We start from the raw sequence: 18,984 nt of genomic DNA, 5'->3' as shown, positions 1-18,984 counted from the left end.
CACCTTAAGGTGTATTTAACAACTTTTTAGTTATATCTTTGCTAAAACACACCTTAATAAAAACTAGTGGGTGTATCCTAGCAAACCCCTATATATATATATATATATATATATTAGATTAAATGGAACTAGAATCATGGTGTTTAACTCACCATAACTTATTTTAATTTAGCTAGACATATATTATGTCAGAAGATATAAATAAAATGATAGACTAACCTTTAAAGGAATTATAGAACTGAAGTAAGCAAAAGAATTCAGGAGCAGAGTTATGAAGACAAAGGATTTTATCTATGATAATATTTTACAACGAGCGTAAAGTTACAAGAGTGCAGAAGGGAATCGTGCTTTCTAAAGCACAAAAAACCTCTTTATATAGAGGGAAATGATTCACTATCTGAATCAGTAAAACTAAATTGTTACAACCGGTATCCGGTAAGCAACAATAATTACAAACGACAAAATAAAATGATAAAAGAGTCAATTATTGATGTCGGGTGCACATGGTGGGCCCCATCAATCACATCAACAAAGACAAAGATACAACACAACAAAACTTAAAAGAAAAGCAATTGTTGGTGGTCAATTTATTGTCGGCCTTTGAATTATTTCCTTGCAGAAGGAATCTTTGAAAATCTTTTGTACCAATTATATCATTGGTCCTTTGTCTTTTTGTCCAACGGGATAGATCATAGCATCAAAGATATCTTCGGTAGTGGGTTCATATTCCGGCTGAGATTCTCCGGCTAAATTAGAATCGAAAGATCCTTGAGAGGATGTTGACATTGTATCATCCTTTTGAGTAGTTGAGAAAGTGGAACAAAATTGTTGTTTCATATACTCCATAGTTCTGAGCATTATTTGATTTTCGGTTTCACTGGGATATTTCTTTTGGAAGTAATTCTTCATCTGAATTAAAGGATTTGGTTGAGAACTTTGCTCTTTATCCTTATTGATTTTATCTTCTTTAATAGTCTTTTCAACGTTATTGATCAAAGATTTAACATCTTCAGTGCTCATCTTAGACCACCATTTGTAAAAGAATATTCTTTGAAGAATTGGAATATTTAAATTATCTCTAGCCACTATTAGTGACCATCTCCATATCCAAGGTATCTGGAATTTAATGAAGAACATCATTGGACTTTGTCCTGTGATTAATTCATTTGGCTTAATTTTTGTGACAAGGGGACTATTATCACACCAATCTTTATATAATTCTGGCAGATTCTCTGGTAAAATTTCATTTGTTATAGGACCAAATTTTGCCCACCATTTACAAAACCAATTTGGTATGGGTTTGGTGACAATTTGGGGGTTTATTGAGAAAAACCAAGAATGCTTATTCTTTGGATTCTGGTAATAAAAGGCTTGTGTAAAAGCTTGGACATAGTCCCAGTAATTAAAGGAGATAATTTTATCTTCAGCTATTTTAATAGCTTTTTCTTTATTGGGATCTAATCCCCATTCTTTTGGAGACAAAATTTTTGTAATATGACATTTGCTAAAATTTATAAAAAATTTTGGATCACTATTATGATAATAATGAGTGATTGTCACAGATTCTGTGAATATTAGAAGAAATTCTAAATGAGGTCTGGATTTTCCAGTTAGACCAGGATAACCCCTTGATTCGAGGTATCTAGTTCTAATAAACCAACCGTCATTATTGGCTAATTCAATATCTTCTTTTTCAATATGAAAAACATTTTCAGTAACAGGGTTTTCGAAATATTCCGAAATCTGTTCTTCAGAATTGGCTGCTTCTTTATAAGATATTATCTTGTTAGAAGTTTGTGAAGAAGATGCTTCTTCTTTTTTCTGAGTGGTAAATGATGCTTTACCTTTGTTGTAAGAAATTGTAGTCCAATCCCCTATTAGGGGAGTGTTCAATTCATGGTAAGGCAATATATTATTACCTCTACCTCTACCATAGCCTCCTGGGCCACGGCCTCTTCCTCTTCCCCTATTAGGGGTTGTCTGTTTTATCTTGGTTTTCGGGTGTCAAACATTGATTACGTTTGAACCTTTTAAACCGGTGATATCTTATTTTTTCTTGGGAAGGGAAAAAGTAAGCAAAACCCTTGAGAATCGAGGTCCGGGAGTTGTTTTCGCTACGGGAAGGTGTTAGGCACCCATAACGACTATAGTAACCTATAGGAACCGTCTTTAATTTCTACGCGCGCGCTTTATTTTTAAATGCTATTTGAAAATGTTATTTACACCTAAAAGTTACTAAGTGAAGAATTGGAGGGAGAAGAATGTTTTTGGATTTTTATTTTAGTTGAATTGAAGGAATTTTGTTCCTTGCCTACGTACCCGATTAAGGGATCAAATCCACCGTAGTTCTCTCTCAAAAAATGTTTTTGTTTTTGTTGGTTGATTTTAAGTTTGAAAATGGATTTCGAAGAATAGAAAGAGGCCTCAAGGGCATGAGATTTAGAAAAGAGTGGGGTTCGATTAGTTATTTGCAAAAACAAGTCAAAGTATGATTAAAATTTGTTGAAATTTGATTAAGAAAATGGAAAGGAAAATCAATGGGGTTTTGACCCCAAGGTTTATTGTGAAAAAGATTTGAGTGAAGTTTGTTCATGTTTTTGGAAAATGCTTTTTTTTCTAAGTATAAACCCTAGGCATTCATCTAAGCATACAATCCTAAACATACATCTAAACATGCATATTCTAGCTATTTATCTAAAGTGAAGTGTGTGCATGTGTCGGTGCTTGTGTCGGTGTACATCATTAGAGTCCATTGTCCTTTACATCATACCCTAGATACATTCTATGGCCTCTTTGCCAAGAAATTAAAAGTGGCATAAAAGTAAAATATTACAAGAACTCCTAATTATTACATTCTAATTTTTGGTACAAATTAAATTGCAAGAAGATAAAGGAGAATATGGGATGAGAATATGGAATGCTCATGGTGTATGCAACAAGTGAACAAGTGGTTAGTAATAATAGGCATGTGATAGTAGAAAAGATTGACAAAGAAATAAGGCATGATAACATGATAAAATGGCAAGGAAAGATGACAAAATACACCTAACAAGATACCAAAATTCCAAGCAAACAAAAGACTCATAACCCTCACATTGTAACATTTTTCAAAGAGTTTTGGGGTCAGCCCTAATGTGAGAGTTACAAGAAAATTGTAAGCCAAGGAATCATGATATGAAATTAGGTATATTTTTGCACCAATTCACATATTAAAATGACAAATAACTTGCTAACTAAGCAACCAATTATCACCCATTCAAAACAACACCAAACACTACATATTATGCAACAAATAACACTCTAAGATCATCCATCAAATACCAATTATCATGAGCCAAGATATTGGAATTAAAACGTGCAAAAAGCTTCACAAAATATGATGAAAAACAACACAAATCATTCACAATTTCACATGCACTTTCTCTAACAATTTTCAACATGCAAAAGGTCACAAGAAACAAGTCTTAATCACTCAAAACAAATGTAAAAGAAAGCACAAGATTTTTACAAGTTTTTATCAAGATTTTCAACAAAAATTAAAGAAAAAACAATAAACCAAAGTAAAAATAATTCTCCAGTATTTCTTGATCAATCTTGACATGCAATATGTCAAAATTGATCAAAAAGTACAAAGAAAATTATAGGAATTTTTCCAGAATTTTTAAAGGATTTTTTGAACATGCAGGGGTGCAATTAGCAACAAAATAGTAAACAGGCAGGAAAGGGGGGGTGTGAAAAGCATACTGGAAAAACAGAGCAAAAATTCGTTGGGCTTTGGGTACATGGAGCGGGTATGGACATGGATTATGGGTCAAAGAAATAAATTAGGATCTTTTCTTCCTTATTCACAAGAACACGTTTTCTTCTTCTCTCCCTAACATGGCACTTCCTCTCTTCATCTATTGCTCCATTCATTCTTTTCTTCTTTCATTTTTATTTCCAAAATCGTTTTACACTTATGCCAAATGATCATAATCAGTTTCAAACAAATCCAAGTATAAGGGTTCAAAATCAAAATCAATTGGAAAAGCTATGAAGAAGAGCATACACGTATGGGTATTGGACAAATTCATCGAAGCCATGGCGCAAAGCTTCAATTAATATCTTGATTTCAACACAAACAGAGGAGGACGAATTCAAACCTGAGCTGAAACTGGAGGAACGAACAGGCTTAAACGGAAAGCTTCCGCAAAATTTCGATCCGGCGAACACCTCCACCGATCTGGATGCTTGATGAGCGAACGAATTTGTGCTCGTCCCTGCTTCAGCGTTTGTTCTGGTTCACCTCTGCTCAAGATTGACGCTGATCTTGATGATGATTTGCGGTTGTGCTTGTTAGCTACGTCGTCGAATTCGCGAACGGTTTCTTTTTCCTTCTTTGAACCGAAACAGCTTTAACTCATTTCCATTCTTGCTCCAATTCTAGTTGTACATGAAAACGATTGGTGATGGTGTTACGTTGATTGATTGAAGGAAGAAAAGGGATGATAATTGTGATTTTGGAAATTTTGTTTATGAGTTTCAATGATGAGGATGAAAATTTGGTTATGGAGGATTGTGGTGGTTTTGGTGGTGGAAAGAGGTGGTTAGAGGTGGTTAGGGATGAAGATTGATGAAGGTGGTGGAGGTTTATGGTGGTGGAAAGAGGTTGATGAGTTTGTTATGGTGGTGGAAGATGAGAAAAAGTTAGTTATGGTGGTGTTCTTTTGTCACGTGAGAGGAGAGAAGGAAGAGGGAAGAAAAGAAAATTTATTTTGTGACTTTTTGTGAAATTTGTAAAAAAGGATTGGTGAATCAATGAATTGACCCTTTGACCAATTTATAGGCTAAGTCATTGACCTTGGACCAATAGGATAGAGACATGTGGCACTAGACTTGTAACAAACTCTTAAGGACCAATAGCGTTTGGACACGTGGCACTTGGACTCTAACAAACTAAAAAAGAATTAAAATGCAAATAATAAAAGTGCGAGGACTAAAATGAAAATTAAAACTAAAATTGAATTGAAAAAGTAAATCGAAAATTAACGTAAAGCGAGACGATTAAAAACAACGAAGCGGACAAGAGATTTTATGTGAAATGACCAAAACGCCCCTAGGGGCTAAAACGACTAAAAATGACTCAGATGCGATTTTAAAATGATTTCTTAACAAGGGATTAAAGCAAGAATTCATACAAGCAAAATAAAAGGCTCAGAGACAATTTTTAGAATTTAAACAGGGTTTTAACACATGAAAAGACTAAAATGCCCCTAGGGGCAAAATTGACTCTAAATGACTTTAAATGTAATTTTTGAAATGGATTCTGACATAGAATGAAGCAAAGACTTATTCTAACCAAATGAAAAGACTCAAACAATTTTTCAAAGACTGAAAGAAATTTTAACATGGGAAATGACTAAAATGCCCCTAGGGGCTAAACTGACTAAAAAAATGACTCAACTGATATTTTTGAAATGAATTTTGACACGAGATTGAAACAAGGACTTATACAAACCAATTTAAAAGACTCAAACAATTTTCAAGGATAAAAATGAGTTAAATGCAGGAAATGACTAAAATACCCTTTCATGTAAATTTTGCAAATAACATTGAAATAAAATGCAGAGAAAGATGCAATTGATCAGAGACATATCAAATGACTTATAATGCAAGAAAAGAAGAATTGAACAAGTATTTTTAGGTCCAAAATTAGGGTATAACAGCTGCCCCTATTTAAGTTTCTTTGTCCGGGGAGTCAAGAGACGAAGTCTTAGAGTTGACGGGACGAAGATACTTAAATATTAACATTTGCACTGCTTTTGGACATAAAAATACGTTTTCAGATTTTCAAAAAACATGAATGCCATGCAACATTTCATTTATGAATGCAAGACAATCGAACCGGAATCTACGGGCTGTGTCACACCACCAAGGGATTTATAGACATCAAGGTAGAAAGAACGGGCAACAAATAGACAGGTACAAGCTGTTCTTTGGATCGAACTTGCCACTTGACCGAGAGATACAAACAAGAGACGGGTACAAGCTGTTCTTTGGATCGAACTTGCCACTTGACCGAGGAAATACAAACAAGAGACGGGTACAAGCTGTTCTTTGGATCGAACTTGCCACTTGACCGAGGAAATACAAACAAGAAACGGGTACAAGCTGTTCTTTGGATCGAACTTGCCACTTGACCGGAAATACAAACAAGAAACGGGTACAAGCTGTTCTTTGGATCGAACTTGCCACTTGACCGAGGAAATACAAACAAGACACGGGTACAAGCTGTTCTTTGGATCGAACTTGCCACTTGACCGAGGAAATACAAACAAGAAACGGGTACAAGCTGTTCTTTGGATCGAACTTGCCACTTGACCAGTAACAAGATACAAATTGAAAGTCTGGTTTAACAAGATACCAATTGAGGGTAAATTGTCATTGACTTGATTTGAAAATAGACATGACCATTTTTGTTGGCCCAAAAGTAAATTGACATTGATTTGAACTGAATTGACAGTTGAAATTGACATCAGCATTGACATTGACATTGACATTGGCATTGACATTGACATTGACATTGACATTGGCATTGACATTGGCATTGGATATTAACATTGACATTGACATTGACATTGGCATTGGCATTTGACATTAACATTGACATTGACATTGACATTAGCATTTGACATTAACATTGACATTGACATTGACATTGGCATTGGCATTTGACATTAACATTGACATTGACATTGGCTTTTGACATTAACATTGACATTGACATTGACATTAGCATTTGACATTAACATTGACATTGACATTGACATTGGCATTGGCATTTGACATTGACATTGGCATTGGCATTTGACATTAACATTGACATTGACATTGGCATTTGACATTAACATTGACATTCGACATTAACATTGACATTGACATTGGCATTTGACATTAACATTGACATTGACATTGGCATTTGACATTAACATTGACATTGACATTGGCATTTGACATTAACATTGACATTCGACATTAACATTGACATTGACATTGGCATTTGACATTAACATTGACATTGACATTGGCATTTGACATTAACATTGGATATTGACATTGAATTTTGACAGCTGACAGTTGGATATGCAACATGTATGTATGGTATAGCAAGATTATTGGATGTATGAGCACATAAAATGCATGATTATGCATGTATGAATGCTTGAAATGCATGATTGGTTTGTAACTTGACAAGAAAATTTCACAAAGCCAGACAAGACATTGGAAGATTGGGCACGTAGTGGCTCGTGCTGCGACATATTCATAGGGGAAAAACCTCTTTGGGGAGACCGTCGTTGCGAGACGTATTAAAACCATGGCTGAGGGCAATAAAACTTGTAAAGGAGGACCCTTGGAAGGTTCTTGGATACAGGTCGCCGTTGCTAGGCGTGTCAGCGCTAGGTAATCATTGGATGTTCGCATCTGTGGTCAATGCTTTTCAATATTCTTTTCATTCTTTCATTCTTTCATTTTCAACCCCATTTTTGCCTGAACCGCCCTTTCGGGTTTTCGATTCACCGGGGAATAGATTCTTTTCATTGCCCCATTTTTGCCTGATTTGCCTTCACAGGTTGTCAATCAGCGGGGTGCTCATTTTTGCCTAAGCCGCCCTTTCGGGTTTTCAACTTAGCGAGCTTTTCATTTTTCATTTTTCATTTTCATTCTATTTTTTTCATTCTTGCCATTGACCACAGATCATCCTGGGGAGTAACCTGCTTGTAACATGTATTGAAATAGACATTGATATTCATTTATTCATGCATGTTTCATTGAAATGTACTCTGTTGCTCAGGTTTGCTTTCAAAATAGACAGAAAAAGATTTTTCGATTTTCAAAGATGTTTGTTTCAGACATTGACATTATCAAATGGAAAGAAAATGTTTTGTATATAGCATTGAAAGTAGAAAGGAAATAGAGTTTCAAACAATAGAAAGGCTCAAATTGATGTAGAAGAGTGAAAGTCAGCCAAAGGCATGACTTCACGGATTTACAAAGCTTGGAAAAATGGTAATTTTATTGGTTGGTGATACATTGAACACGATGACCGCTACATTTCATAGAAATTTTGAATTCACAAGTACAGAAGCCTCTGATGAAGATGATCATTGACAGTTGTAGATGCCCCAAGGGGTGATGGTGATTTGCCAGATATAGTTACTTGTCTTTTATCAACCTCATTTTTGCATGAACCGCCCTTTCGGGTTTTCGGCTCATCGAGGCGCTCATTCTTGCCTGAGTTGCGTACAATCTCAGCGAGCTTTTTCATATTCATTTTTTTTGTCCCTAACTTTTGCCTGGATCGCCCTTTCGGGTTTTCGATCCACCGGGAAGCGCATTTTTGCCTAGGCCGCCCTTTCGGGTTTTCGACCTACCACGCTGTTCTTTTCTTTCTAGACAAAGTATTTCTTGACTATATCGGCATTAACAGGGTTTGGAAGCTCAACACCATCCATGTGTGTAAGAATCAAAGCACCACCAGAGAAAGCCTTCTTGACAACATAAGGACCTTCATAGTTAGGTGTCCACTTGCCCCTTGGGTCGGGTTGCTGACTTATCCTTCTTTTCAATACAAGTTCGCCTTCCTTGAATTCTCGAGGTCGGACTTTCTTGTCAAAAGCATTCTTCATTCGCACTTGATACAACTGTCCACGAGTCATAGCATCCATACGTTTCTCTTCAATCAGATTCAATTGATCATACCGACTTTGACACCATTCAGCCTCAGTTAACTTTGCTTCCATGATCACTCGAAGAGATGGAATCTCCACTTCCAGGGGGAGAACTGCTTCCATGCCATATACCAGAGAGAAAGGAGTTGCCCCGGTTGAACTGCGCACCGTAGTACGGTAACCATGCAAGGCAAAAGGTAGCATTTCATGCCAGTCTTTGTAAGTAGTGACCATCTTCTGAACAATCTTCTTGATGTTTTTGTTAGCGGCCTCAACTGCACCATTCATCTGAGGTCTGTAAGGAGAAGAGTTGTGATGTTCAATCTTGAATTCTTCACATAAAGCTTGCATCATGCTATTGTTCAGATTGGAACCGTTGTCAGTGATGATCTTGTTGGGAACACCATATCGACAGATGATGTTATTCTTAATAAACTTGACAACCACTTGCTTGGTCACATTTGCATAGGAGGCAGCTTCAACCCACTTGGTGAAATAGTCAATTGCCACTAGGATGAAACGATGTCCATTGGAAGCTTTTGGTTCAATTCTTCCGATCATGTCAATGCCCCACATAGAGAAAGGCCATGGGGAAGAGATAACATTGAGAGCATGTGGAGGCACATGAATCTTGTCAGCATAAACTTGACATTTGTGGCATCTTTTGGCATGTCTGTTGCAGTCACGTTCCATAGTTATCCAGTAATAGCCGGCTCTTAACAGTTTTCTTGACATGGCGTGACCCGAAGCATGGGTCCCAAAGGTACCATCATGTACATCATGCATCAACTTCTCGGCTTCTTGTTTGTCAACACATCTCAACAAGACCATATCATAGTTCCTCTTGTATAGGATTTCTCCGTCCAGAAGGAATTTGCTAGCCCATCGTCTCAAAGTCTTTTTATCCCTGTTGGAAGCACCAGGTGGATATTCACGATTCTGCAAGAATTGTTTGATGTTATAATACCAAGGCTTTTTATCATTCACATCTCTATCAGCTTGATCTGGCATATTTTCAATAGTGAACACACGAGCGGGTCTATCAAGACGCTGCACTTTGATTACGGGCACATCATTCCAGTGATTCACACGAAACATGGAAGACAAAGTAGCGAGAGCATCAGCCATCTGGTTTTCATCCCGAGGGATGTGGTGCAGTTCAACCTTTGTAAAGTATGTCAATAGACGTCTTGCATAGTCACGGTATGGGATCAGCTTCTCATGATGAGTTTCCCATTCACCCTTTATCTGATTGATAACAAGTGCAGAATCTCCATAGATGTCGAGGTGTTTGATTCTCAGGTCAAGGGCTTCTTCAATGCCCAAGATGCATGCTTCATATTCAGCTATGTTGTTTGTGCAGTCAAAGGTTATTCGAGCGGTGAAAGGAATGTGGTGCCCCTGCGGAGTTACAATGATGGCCCCAATTCCTTTACCATAAACATTAACAGCACCATCAAACACCAATCCCCATTTGCTATTGGGATCTGGCCCTTCATTGATCAGTGGCTCTTCACAGTCTTTTGCTTTCAGATACATAACTTCTTCATCAGGGAAATCAAACTTAATCGGCTGGTAATCATCAAGAGGTTGACAAGCAAGGTGCTCAGCAAGGACACTTCCTTTGATTGCTTTCTGAGCTTTGTACACAATATCATATTCGGACAATAACATTTGCCAACGTGCGATCTTTCCAGTAACAGCAGGCTTCTCAAAGATGTACTTGATTGGATCCATTCGGGATATCAACCAAGTGGTATGATTCACCATATAATGACGCAGGCGTTTGGCAGCCCAAGCTAAAGCACAACAAGTCTTTTCAAGCATTGTGTACCGAGTCTCATAGTCGGTGAACTTCTTGCTCAGATAGTAGATGGCATGCTCTTTCTTACCAGTCTCATCTTGTTGACCGAGAACACAGCCCAGTGAATCATCCAACACTGACAGATACATAATCAAAGGCCTTCCTTCCACTGGTGGGACAAGGATAGGTGGCTCTAACAGGTATTCTTTAATGCTATCAAAAGCTTCCTGGCATTCATCATTCCATACAACAGGCTGATTCTTTCTGAGCAATTTGAAAATTGGACCACAGGTAGTAGTCATGTGAGATATGAATCTTGAAATATAATTCAGGCGTCCGAGGAAACCTCTGACTTGCTTCTCAGTTTGAGGGGCCGGCATCTCTCTGATGGCTCGGACTTTGTCAGGATCAACTTCAATGCCTCTCTGGCTGACAATGAAGCCTAGCAACTTTCCAGATCGTACACCGAATGTGCATTTGTTAGGATTCAACCGCAGCTTGTACTTTCTTAATCTTTCAAACATCTTTTTCAAATACACAACATGCTGCTCTTCATCACTTGATTTCACAATCATATCATCAACATATACTTCAATCTCTTTGTGAATCATATCATGAAACAGAGTGGTCATACCCCTTTGATAGGTAGCACCGGCATTTATCAAGCCAAACGGCATTACTTTATAACAGAACGTTCCCCATGGAGTGATGAAGGACGTCTTTTCTCTATCCTCAGGAGACATTCGTATCTGATTATAACCAGAGAAACCATCCATGAAGGAGAACACTTTGGGATTGAGCCGTACTGTCAACAAGCACATCAATATGAGGCAATGGGAAGTTATCTTTTGGACTGGCTTTGTTCAGATCTCTGTAATCAACACACATTCGAACTTTCCCATCTTTCTTTGGTACTGGTACGATGTTGGCAATCCACTCAGGGTATTCAGCTGTCATGAGGAAACCTGCATCAATTTGCTTTTGTACTTCAGCCTTGATCTTAAGAGCCATGTCTGGACGAGACCTTCTCAATTTCTGTTTGACAGGAGGACATTCAGGTCTTGTCGGTATCCGATGTTCCACAATCTGGGGATCTAGACCCGGCATATCTTCATAAGACCATGCAAAGACATCTGGATAGTCGTGGAGAAGCTGAGTAATCTTCCTTTTCACTTCTGGCTCAAGTGCAGCACCGATCCTGATCTCTCGCTTGTTCTCTTCAGTACCCAGGTTGATAAGCTCAATCTCTTCCTGGTGAGGCTGAATGGCTCTTCTTTCTTGCTCAAGCAGTCGAGTGATCTCATACGGTATCTCTTCATCATCATCCTCCTCATCTTCAGCTTCATATACAGGGAATTCAAAATTTGGATGAACCATAGGGTCACTGTGTTCAACGGGTTTATTGTGGTTCAATCTGCATAATATGATTGGGATGATTTTTAGAAAAATGTTTTCTATGCAGATTTTTTTTTTTTAAATTAACAAGAAAATAACAAATGTTTTGGTTTTTTCTGGCATTACCATTATTTCCAAGAAAAAGGCACTAAAAAGTAAAAAACAAAGAGTCGTGAGAAAAACGACAACTTTTATTGATAACGGCAATGCCGAAACAAACACGCCCTTACAATGATATCACTTTCGCCTTGGGCAGAGCGAAAGGATTGTTATTTTGAAAACAAAAAACATGAGCAACAAAACACATTACATGGAAGCATGCATGACTAAAGGAACATCAATGGCTTCCCAATTTCTCACGGTGCCTCCTGGTATAACAAATGTAGGCACATGGCTTCTTTCAGCAGCATCTTCAGCAATAGCATTGATGAACCCAGCACTGTAGAAGGTTCCCTTTGAAACAGCAGATGTCGGGGAGAATCCAAGGCCCTCTTTACGCTTGTTTTCCAAGATCTGAATCACTTTGCCCCAGCCAGCAGCTTGTCCTTCCCAAACAGCCTTCTGGGCATCCTTCAGTGAAGCCATGCTAGCACCAGCCCTCCGGGGCTCTGCACCCTCAACAGTCAATCCTTGAAACGACGTCCCTTCAGCGGACCCATTCCTCATGAACTTGAGCTTCTGATGCAAGGTAGAAGTTACCGCTCCAGCGTCGTGGATCCATGGTCTTCCGAGGAGACAACTGTAAGAAGCATTGATGTCCATGACTTGGAAAGTAATCTGAAACGTCTCAGGACCAATGGTAATTGGCAAGTCTACTTCCCCGAGAACATCTTTGCGGGATCCGTCAAAAGCCTTAACCAGATAGCTACTACCTCTCAGAGAAATTCCATGATGACTCAACTGCCTTAGTGTAGATTCAGGCATTACATTCAACGATGATCCAGTGTCCACCAAAACGTTGGATATCATATCAGGCCCACAGTGCACCGAGATATGTAGAGCCAAGTTGTGATGTTTCCCTGCTTCGGGGAGTTCATCATCACCGAATTCCAAACTGTTGCAAGCAGTGATATTACCCACTATTCCATTGAATTGCTCCACAGAGACTTCGTGATCAACGTAAGCTTGCTCAAGTATCTTCATCAACACCTTCCTGTGAGCTTCTGAGCTCATGAGCAGAGACAAGATGGATATCTTTGACGGAGTTTGCAGCAGCTGGTCAACAATCTTATAATCGCTCTTCTTGATAAGCCTCAGGATTTCGTCCAGATTAGACTCTTTAATGGGCTGGCCCGAGGGGCTGGCATTCTCTTCCTCAAGGTTAGCCATGTTTCTTCTCCTGTACAATCTTGTTTGATGAATTCTATCTGGTTGGTAGACTTTGCGAACACGAGCCACCTTTCAGACTGCGGCAGAAGAACCAGGAGACAATGAGCACGGGAAGCCATTTGTGACCGATGAATGATGCATATGATGCATGATATGCAAATGCGAAAAGACTCTTTTTTGTCAGAGGACTTTGTCAAAGTGGTTGTGAACATCACGGAGAAACACGGTTTTATTTGAAGATCTTTGAGCAAAACTAGAAGTTTAGTTGAGATGGTATCACTTGGTGTTCACATCCGTGATGTCCAAAAGATGACTTGTCTAAGTCCTCCGATAAATGCATGGAAAAAAGTTTATGCATGAATGCATGATTATGTTCAAGTTCGGAGAAAACATGGTGGGTTGAAGTTTCAAAGTCGAGGAGTCATGGGTGGACACGGCGTCCGGTGAAACTAGAGCTTTAGGATAATAGTAACCGGGTTCTAAAAAGGTTCCCAAGTTGCAACCTCTCCGACGTACCTCATGGTGTCACGAGACAACACTCGCTCCATGATTATCCGTGGAAGATCTAACTTGAGTGTAGTATCGTGTGACGACTAAAACTCGAGACAACACTCGGTTTAGCCTCCGCACTACATCCTAGAAAATGGCCATGGATGTGTTCGGTTATCTACGGTTCATAGCGTCATAGAACAATTAGAAGTAAAGTGCCTAAACGCGACAACACGCGCCGACAACATCACCCCCAAAATGCCTCAGCTATGTGGGATTGATCGCATAATCCAAAACACGAGGCAACCCCCGGAATGAATTGTCAATTATATCCCTCCTAAATCCTAAGTTCACTCAGCCCGGGTGCAGGACTTTTGATATTCTCACCCCACACGTTTGCAAGAATTTAAACATTTATTCACATAGGAAAGCAAGTAAAAGAAGCAAGTAAAAATACAAGCGCAAGCGTGGAAATAAAGACTAGGCGTAACTCTCGAATCTCCCCAGTGAAGTCGCCAGCTGTTTTATCTTGGTTTTCGGGTGTCAAACATTGATTACGTTTGAACCTTTTAAACCGGTGATATCTTATTTTTTCTTGGGAAGGGAAAAAGTAAGCAAAACCCTTGAGAATCGAGGTCCGGGAGTTGTTTTCGCTACGGGAAGGTGTTAGGCACCCATAACGACTATAGTAACCTATAGGAACCGTCTTTAATTTCTACGCGCGCGCTTTATTTTTAAATGCTATTTGAAAATGTTATTTACACCTAAAAGTTACTAAGTGAAGAATTGGAGGGAGAAGAATGTTTTTGGATTTTTATTTTAGTTGAATTGAAGGAATTTTGTTCCTTGCCTACGTACCCGATTAAGGGATCAAATCCACCGTAGTTCTCTCTCAAAAAATGTTTTTGTTTTTGTTGGTTGATTTTAAGTTTGAAAATGGATTTCGAAGAATAGAAAGAGGCCTCAAGGGCATGAGATTTAGAAAAGAGTGGGGTTCGATTAGTTATTTGCAAAAACAAGTCAAAGTATGATTAAAATTTGTTGAAATTTGATTAAGAAAATGGAAAGGAAAATCAATGGGGTTTTGACCCCAAGGTTTATTGTGAAAAAGATTTGAGTGAAGTTTGTTCATGTTTTTGGAAAATGGTTTTTTTTTCTAAGTATAAACCCTAGGCATTCATCTAAGCATACAATCCTAAACATACATCTAAACATGCATATTCTAGCTATTTATCTAAAGTGAAGTGTGTGCATGTGTCGGTGCTTGTGTCGGTGTACATCATTAGAGTCCATTGTCCTTTACATCATACCCTAGATACATTCTATGGCCTCTTTGCCAAGAAATTAAAAGTGGCATAAAAGTAAAATATTACAAGAACTCCTAATTATTACATTCTAATTTTTGGTACAAATTAAATTGCAAGAAGATAAAGGAGAATATGGGATGAGAATATGGAATGCTCATGGTGTATGCAACAAGTGAACAAGTGGTTAGTAATAATAGGCATGTGATAGTAGAAAAGATTGACAAAGAAATAAGGCATGATAACATGATAAAATGGCAAGGAAAGATGACAAAATACATCTAACAAGATACCAAAATTCCAAGCAAACAAAAGACTCATAACCCTCACATTGTAACATTTTTCAAAGAGTTTTGGGGTCAGCCCTAATGTGAGAGTTACAAGAAAATTGTAAGCCAAGGAATCATGATATGAAATTAGGTATATTTTTGCACCAATTCACATATTAAAATGACAAATAACTTGCTAACTAAGCAACCAATTATCACCCATTCAAAACAACACCAAACACTACATATTATGCAACAAATAACACTCTAAGATCATCCATCAAATACCAATTATCATGAGCCAAGATATTGGAATTAAAACGTGCAAAAAGCTTCACAAAATATGATGAAAAACAACACAAATCATTCACAATTTCACATGCACTTTCTCTAACAATTTTCAACATGCAAAAGGTCACAAGAAACAAGTCTTAATCACTCAAAACAAATGTAAAAGAAAGCACAAGATTTTTACAAGTTTTTATCAAGATTTTCAACAAAAATTAAAGAAAAAACAATAAACCAAAGTAAAAATAATTCTCCAGTATTTCTTGATCAATCTTGACATGCAATATGTCAAAATTGATCAAAAAGTACAAAGAAAATTATAGGAATTTTTCCAGAATTTTTAAAGGATTTTTTGAACATGCAGGGGTGCAATTAGCAACAAAATAGTAAACAGGCAGGAAAGGGGGGGTGTGAAAAGCATACTGGAAAAACAGAGCAAAAATTCGTTGGGCTTTGGGTACATGGAGCGGGTATGGACATGGATTATGGGTCAAAGAAATAAATTAGGATCTTTTCTTCCTTATTCACAAGAACACGTTTTCTTCTTCTCTCCCTAACATGGCACTTCCTCTCTTCATCTATTGCTCCATTCATTCTTTTCTTCTTTCATTTTTATTTCCAAAATCGTTTTACACTTATGCCAAATGATCATAATCAGTTTCAAACAAATCCAAGTATAAGGGTTCAAAATCAAAATCAATTGGAAAAGCTATGAAGAAGAGCATACACGTATGGGTATTGGACAAATTCATCGAAGCCATGGCGCAAAGCTTCAATTAATATCTTGATTTCAACACAAACAGAGGAGGACGAATTCAAACCTGAGCTGAAACTGGAGGAACGAACAGGCTTAAACGGAAAGCTTCCGCAAAATTTCGATCCGGCGAACACCTCCACCGATCTGGATGCTTGATGAGCGAACGAATTTGTGCTCGTCCCTGCTTCAGCGTTTGTTCTGGTTCACCTCTGCTCAAGATTGACGCTGATCTTGATGATGATTTGCGGTTGTGCTTGTTAGCTACGTCGTCGAATTCGCGAACGGTTTCTTTTTCCTTCTTTGAACCGAAACAGCTTTAACTCATTTCCATTCTTGCTCCAATTCTAGTTGTACATGAAAACGATTGGTGATGGTGTTACGTTGATTGATTGAAGGAAGAAAAGGGATGATAATTGTGATTTTGGAAATTTTGTTTATGAGTTTCAATGATGAGGATGAAAATTTGGTTATGGAGGATTGTGGTGGTTTTGGTGGTGGAAAGAGGTGGTTAGAGGTGGTTAGGGATGAAGATTGATGAAGGTGGTGGAGGTTTATGGTGGTGGAAAGAGGTTGATGAGTTTGTTATGGTGGTGGAAGATGAGAAAAAGTTAGTTATGGTGGTGTTCTTTTGTCACGTGAGAGGAGAGAAGGAAGAGGGAAGAAAAGAAAATTTATTTTGTGACTTTTTGTGAAATTTGTAAAAAAGGATTGGTGAATCAATGAATTGACCCTTTGACCAATTTATAGGCTAAGTCATTGACCTTGGACCAATAGGATAGAGACATGTGGCACTAGACTTGTAACAAACTCTTAAGGACCAATAGCGTTTGGACACGTGGCACTTGGACTCTAACAAACTAAAAAAGAATTAAAATGCAAATAATAAAAGTGCGAGGACTAAAATGAAAATTAAAACTAAAATTGAATTGAAATAGTAAATCGAAAATTAACGTAAAGCGAGACGATTAAAAACAACGAAGCGGACAAGAGATTTTATGTGAAATGACCAAAACGCCCCTAGGGGCTAAAACAACTAAAAATGACTCAGATGCGATTTTAAAATGATTTCTTAACAAGGAATTAAAGCAAGAATTCATACAAGCAAAATAAAAGGCTCAGAGACAATTTTTAGAATTTAAACAGGGTTTTAACACATGAAAAGACTAAAATGCCCCTAGGGGCAAAATTGACTCTAAATGACTTTAAATGTAATTTTTGAAATGGATTCTGACATAGAATGAAGCAAAGACTTATTCTAACCAAATGAAAAGACTCAAACAATTTTTCAAAGACTGAAAGAAATTTTAACATGGGAAATGACTAAAATGCCCCTAGGGGCTAAACTGACTAAAAAAATGACTCAACTGATATTTTTGAAATGAATTTTGACACGAGATTGAAACAAGGACTTATACAAACCAATTTAAAAGACTCAAACAATTTTCAAGGATAAAAATGAGTTAAATGCAGGAAATGACTAAAATACCCTTTCATGTAAATTTTGCAAATAACATTGAAATAAAATGCAGAGAAAGATGCAATTGATCAGAGACATATCAAATGACTTATAATGCAAGAAAAGAAGAATTGAACAAGTATTTTTAGGTCCAAAATTAGGGTATAACATTGTCATTTCCCTGTAAAAATTTACGGGTCAAATAATCAGCAAGAGAATTATTTTCTCCTTTAATAAATTGAATATCAAAGTCAAAGACAGCTAATTGAGCTTGCCATCCTGCAAATATTTGCTTAGAAACAAGATTCTTAACATCTTTTTCTATTATTTGTTTAGCAGAGCTACAATCAATTCTTAATAAGAATTTTTGGTTTAATAAATCACTCTGAAATTTAGAAATGCATTTAATTATAGCAAGCATTTCTTTTTTAATTGTGGAATACTTTGCTTGGGTTGGATTCCATTTACCCGAATTAAATCTTATTAGAACCTCTTTATTATTTTCAGGTATAACCTGTTTGAGTATTCCACCATATCCAATATTGGATGCATCAGTTTCAACAATTTTGAAATAATTTGGATTGGCTAAAGAAAGACAAGGAAGGCATTTTACCTTAGACTTAATTCTTTGGACAGCCTCAGTATGCTTGTCTGTCCAAGGTCCAGGATTTTTTCCCAATCTATTGTATAAAATAGAAGTATCTTTTGCAAAGTCTTTATAATAGTCTGAAATATAATTCAGACTTCCAAGAAATCTTTGTAATTGTTTTTTATCATCGATGATATTAGGAAATTTAGAAGCAAATTCAATACTTCTTTGTATGGGAATAATTGTTCCATTATAAATTTCATGACCTAAAAACCTAACTTTGGTTTGAAAAAGTTTCATCTTAGGGGCCGATATAACTAACCCATTTCTTTTTATGATATCTTTGAATATTTTCAAATGTTTCATATGTTGATCCATGCCTTTAGAAAATATCAAAACATCATCAATATAAACAATTATAAATTCAGAATAGGCATTAAAAATGTCATTCATAATTTTTTGGAATTCAGAAGGGGCGTTTTTAAGCCCAAACGGAAGGACAATCCACTCATATTGACCGAAAGGAGTAGTAAAGGCGGTTTTATATCTGTCTTCTTCGGCAATTTGAATCTGCCAATATCCAGATTTCATATCAA

The 18,984-nt window shown here is 37.3% G+C and overlaps 1 protein-coding gene across 1 annotated transcript; it reads right to left on the bottom strand.

Moving 5' to 3' along the window:
* Nucleotides 1-648: 648 nt before the first annotated feature.
* On the bottom strand, nt 649-18,714 carry LOC146916202 (uncharacterized). The gene is made up of 5 exons (XM_085721569.1): nt 18,711-18,714; nt 18,290-18,525; nt 16,408-16,638; nt 4,143-4,373; nt 649-1,980 (listed from the first exon to the last, which is right to left on the bottom strand). Exons 1-5 carry the CDS (start codon nt 18,712-18,714, stop codon nt 649-651), a joined length of 2,034 nt encoding a protein of 677 aa, XP_085577695.1.
* Nucleotides 18,715-18,984: the final 270 nt, after the last annotated feature.

Source organism: Medicago sativa, chromosome 6 (assembly GCF_051527215.1).
Source record: "Medicago sativa cultivar Bolivia chromosome 6, Bolivia_mono, whole genome shotgun sequence".
NCBI lineage: Eukaryota > Viridiplantae > Streptophyta > Magnoliopsida > Fabales > Fabaceae > Medicago > Medicago sativa.
The sequence above is the reverse complement of the archived record's forward strand: the minus strand, read 5'-3'. Positions and strand labels throughout refer to the sequence as shown.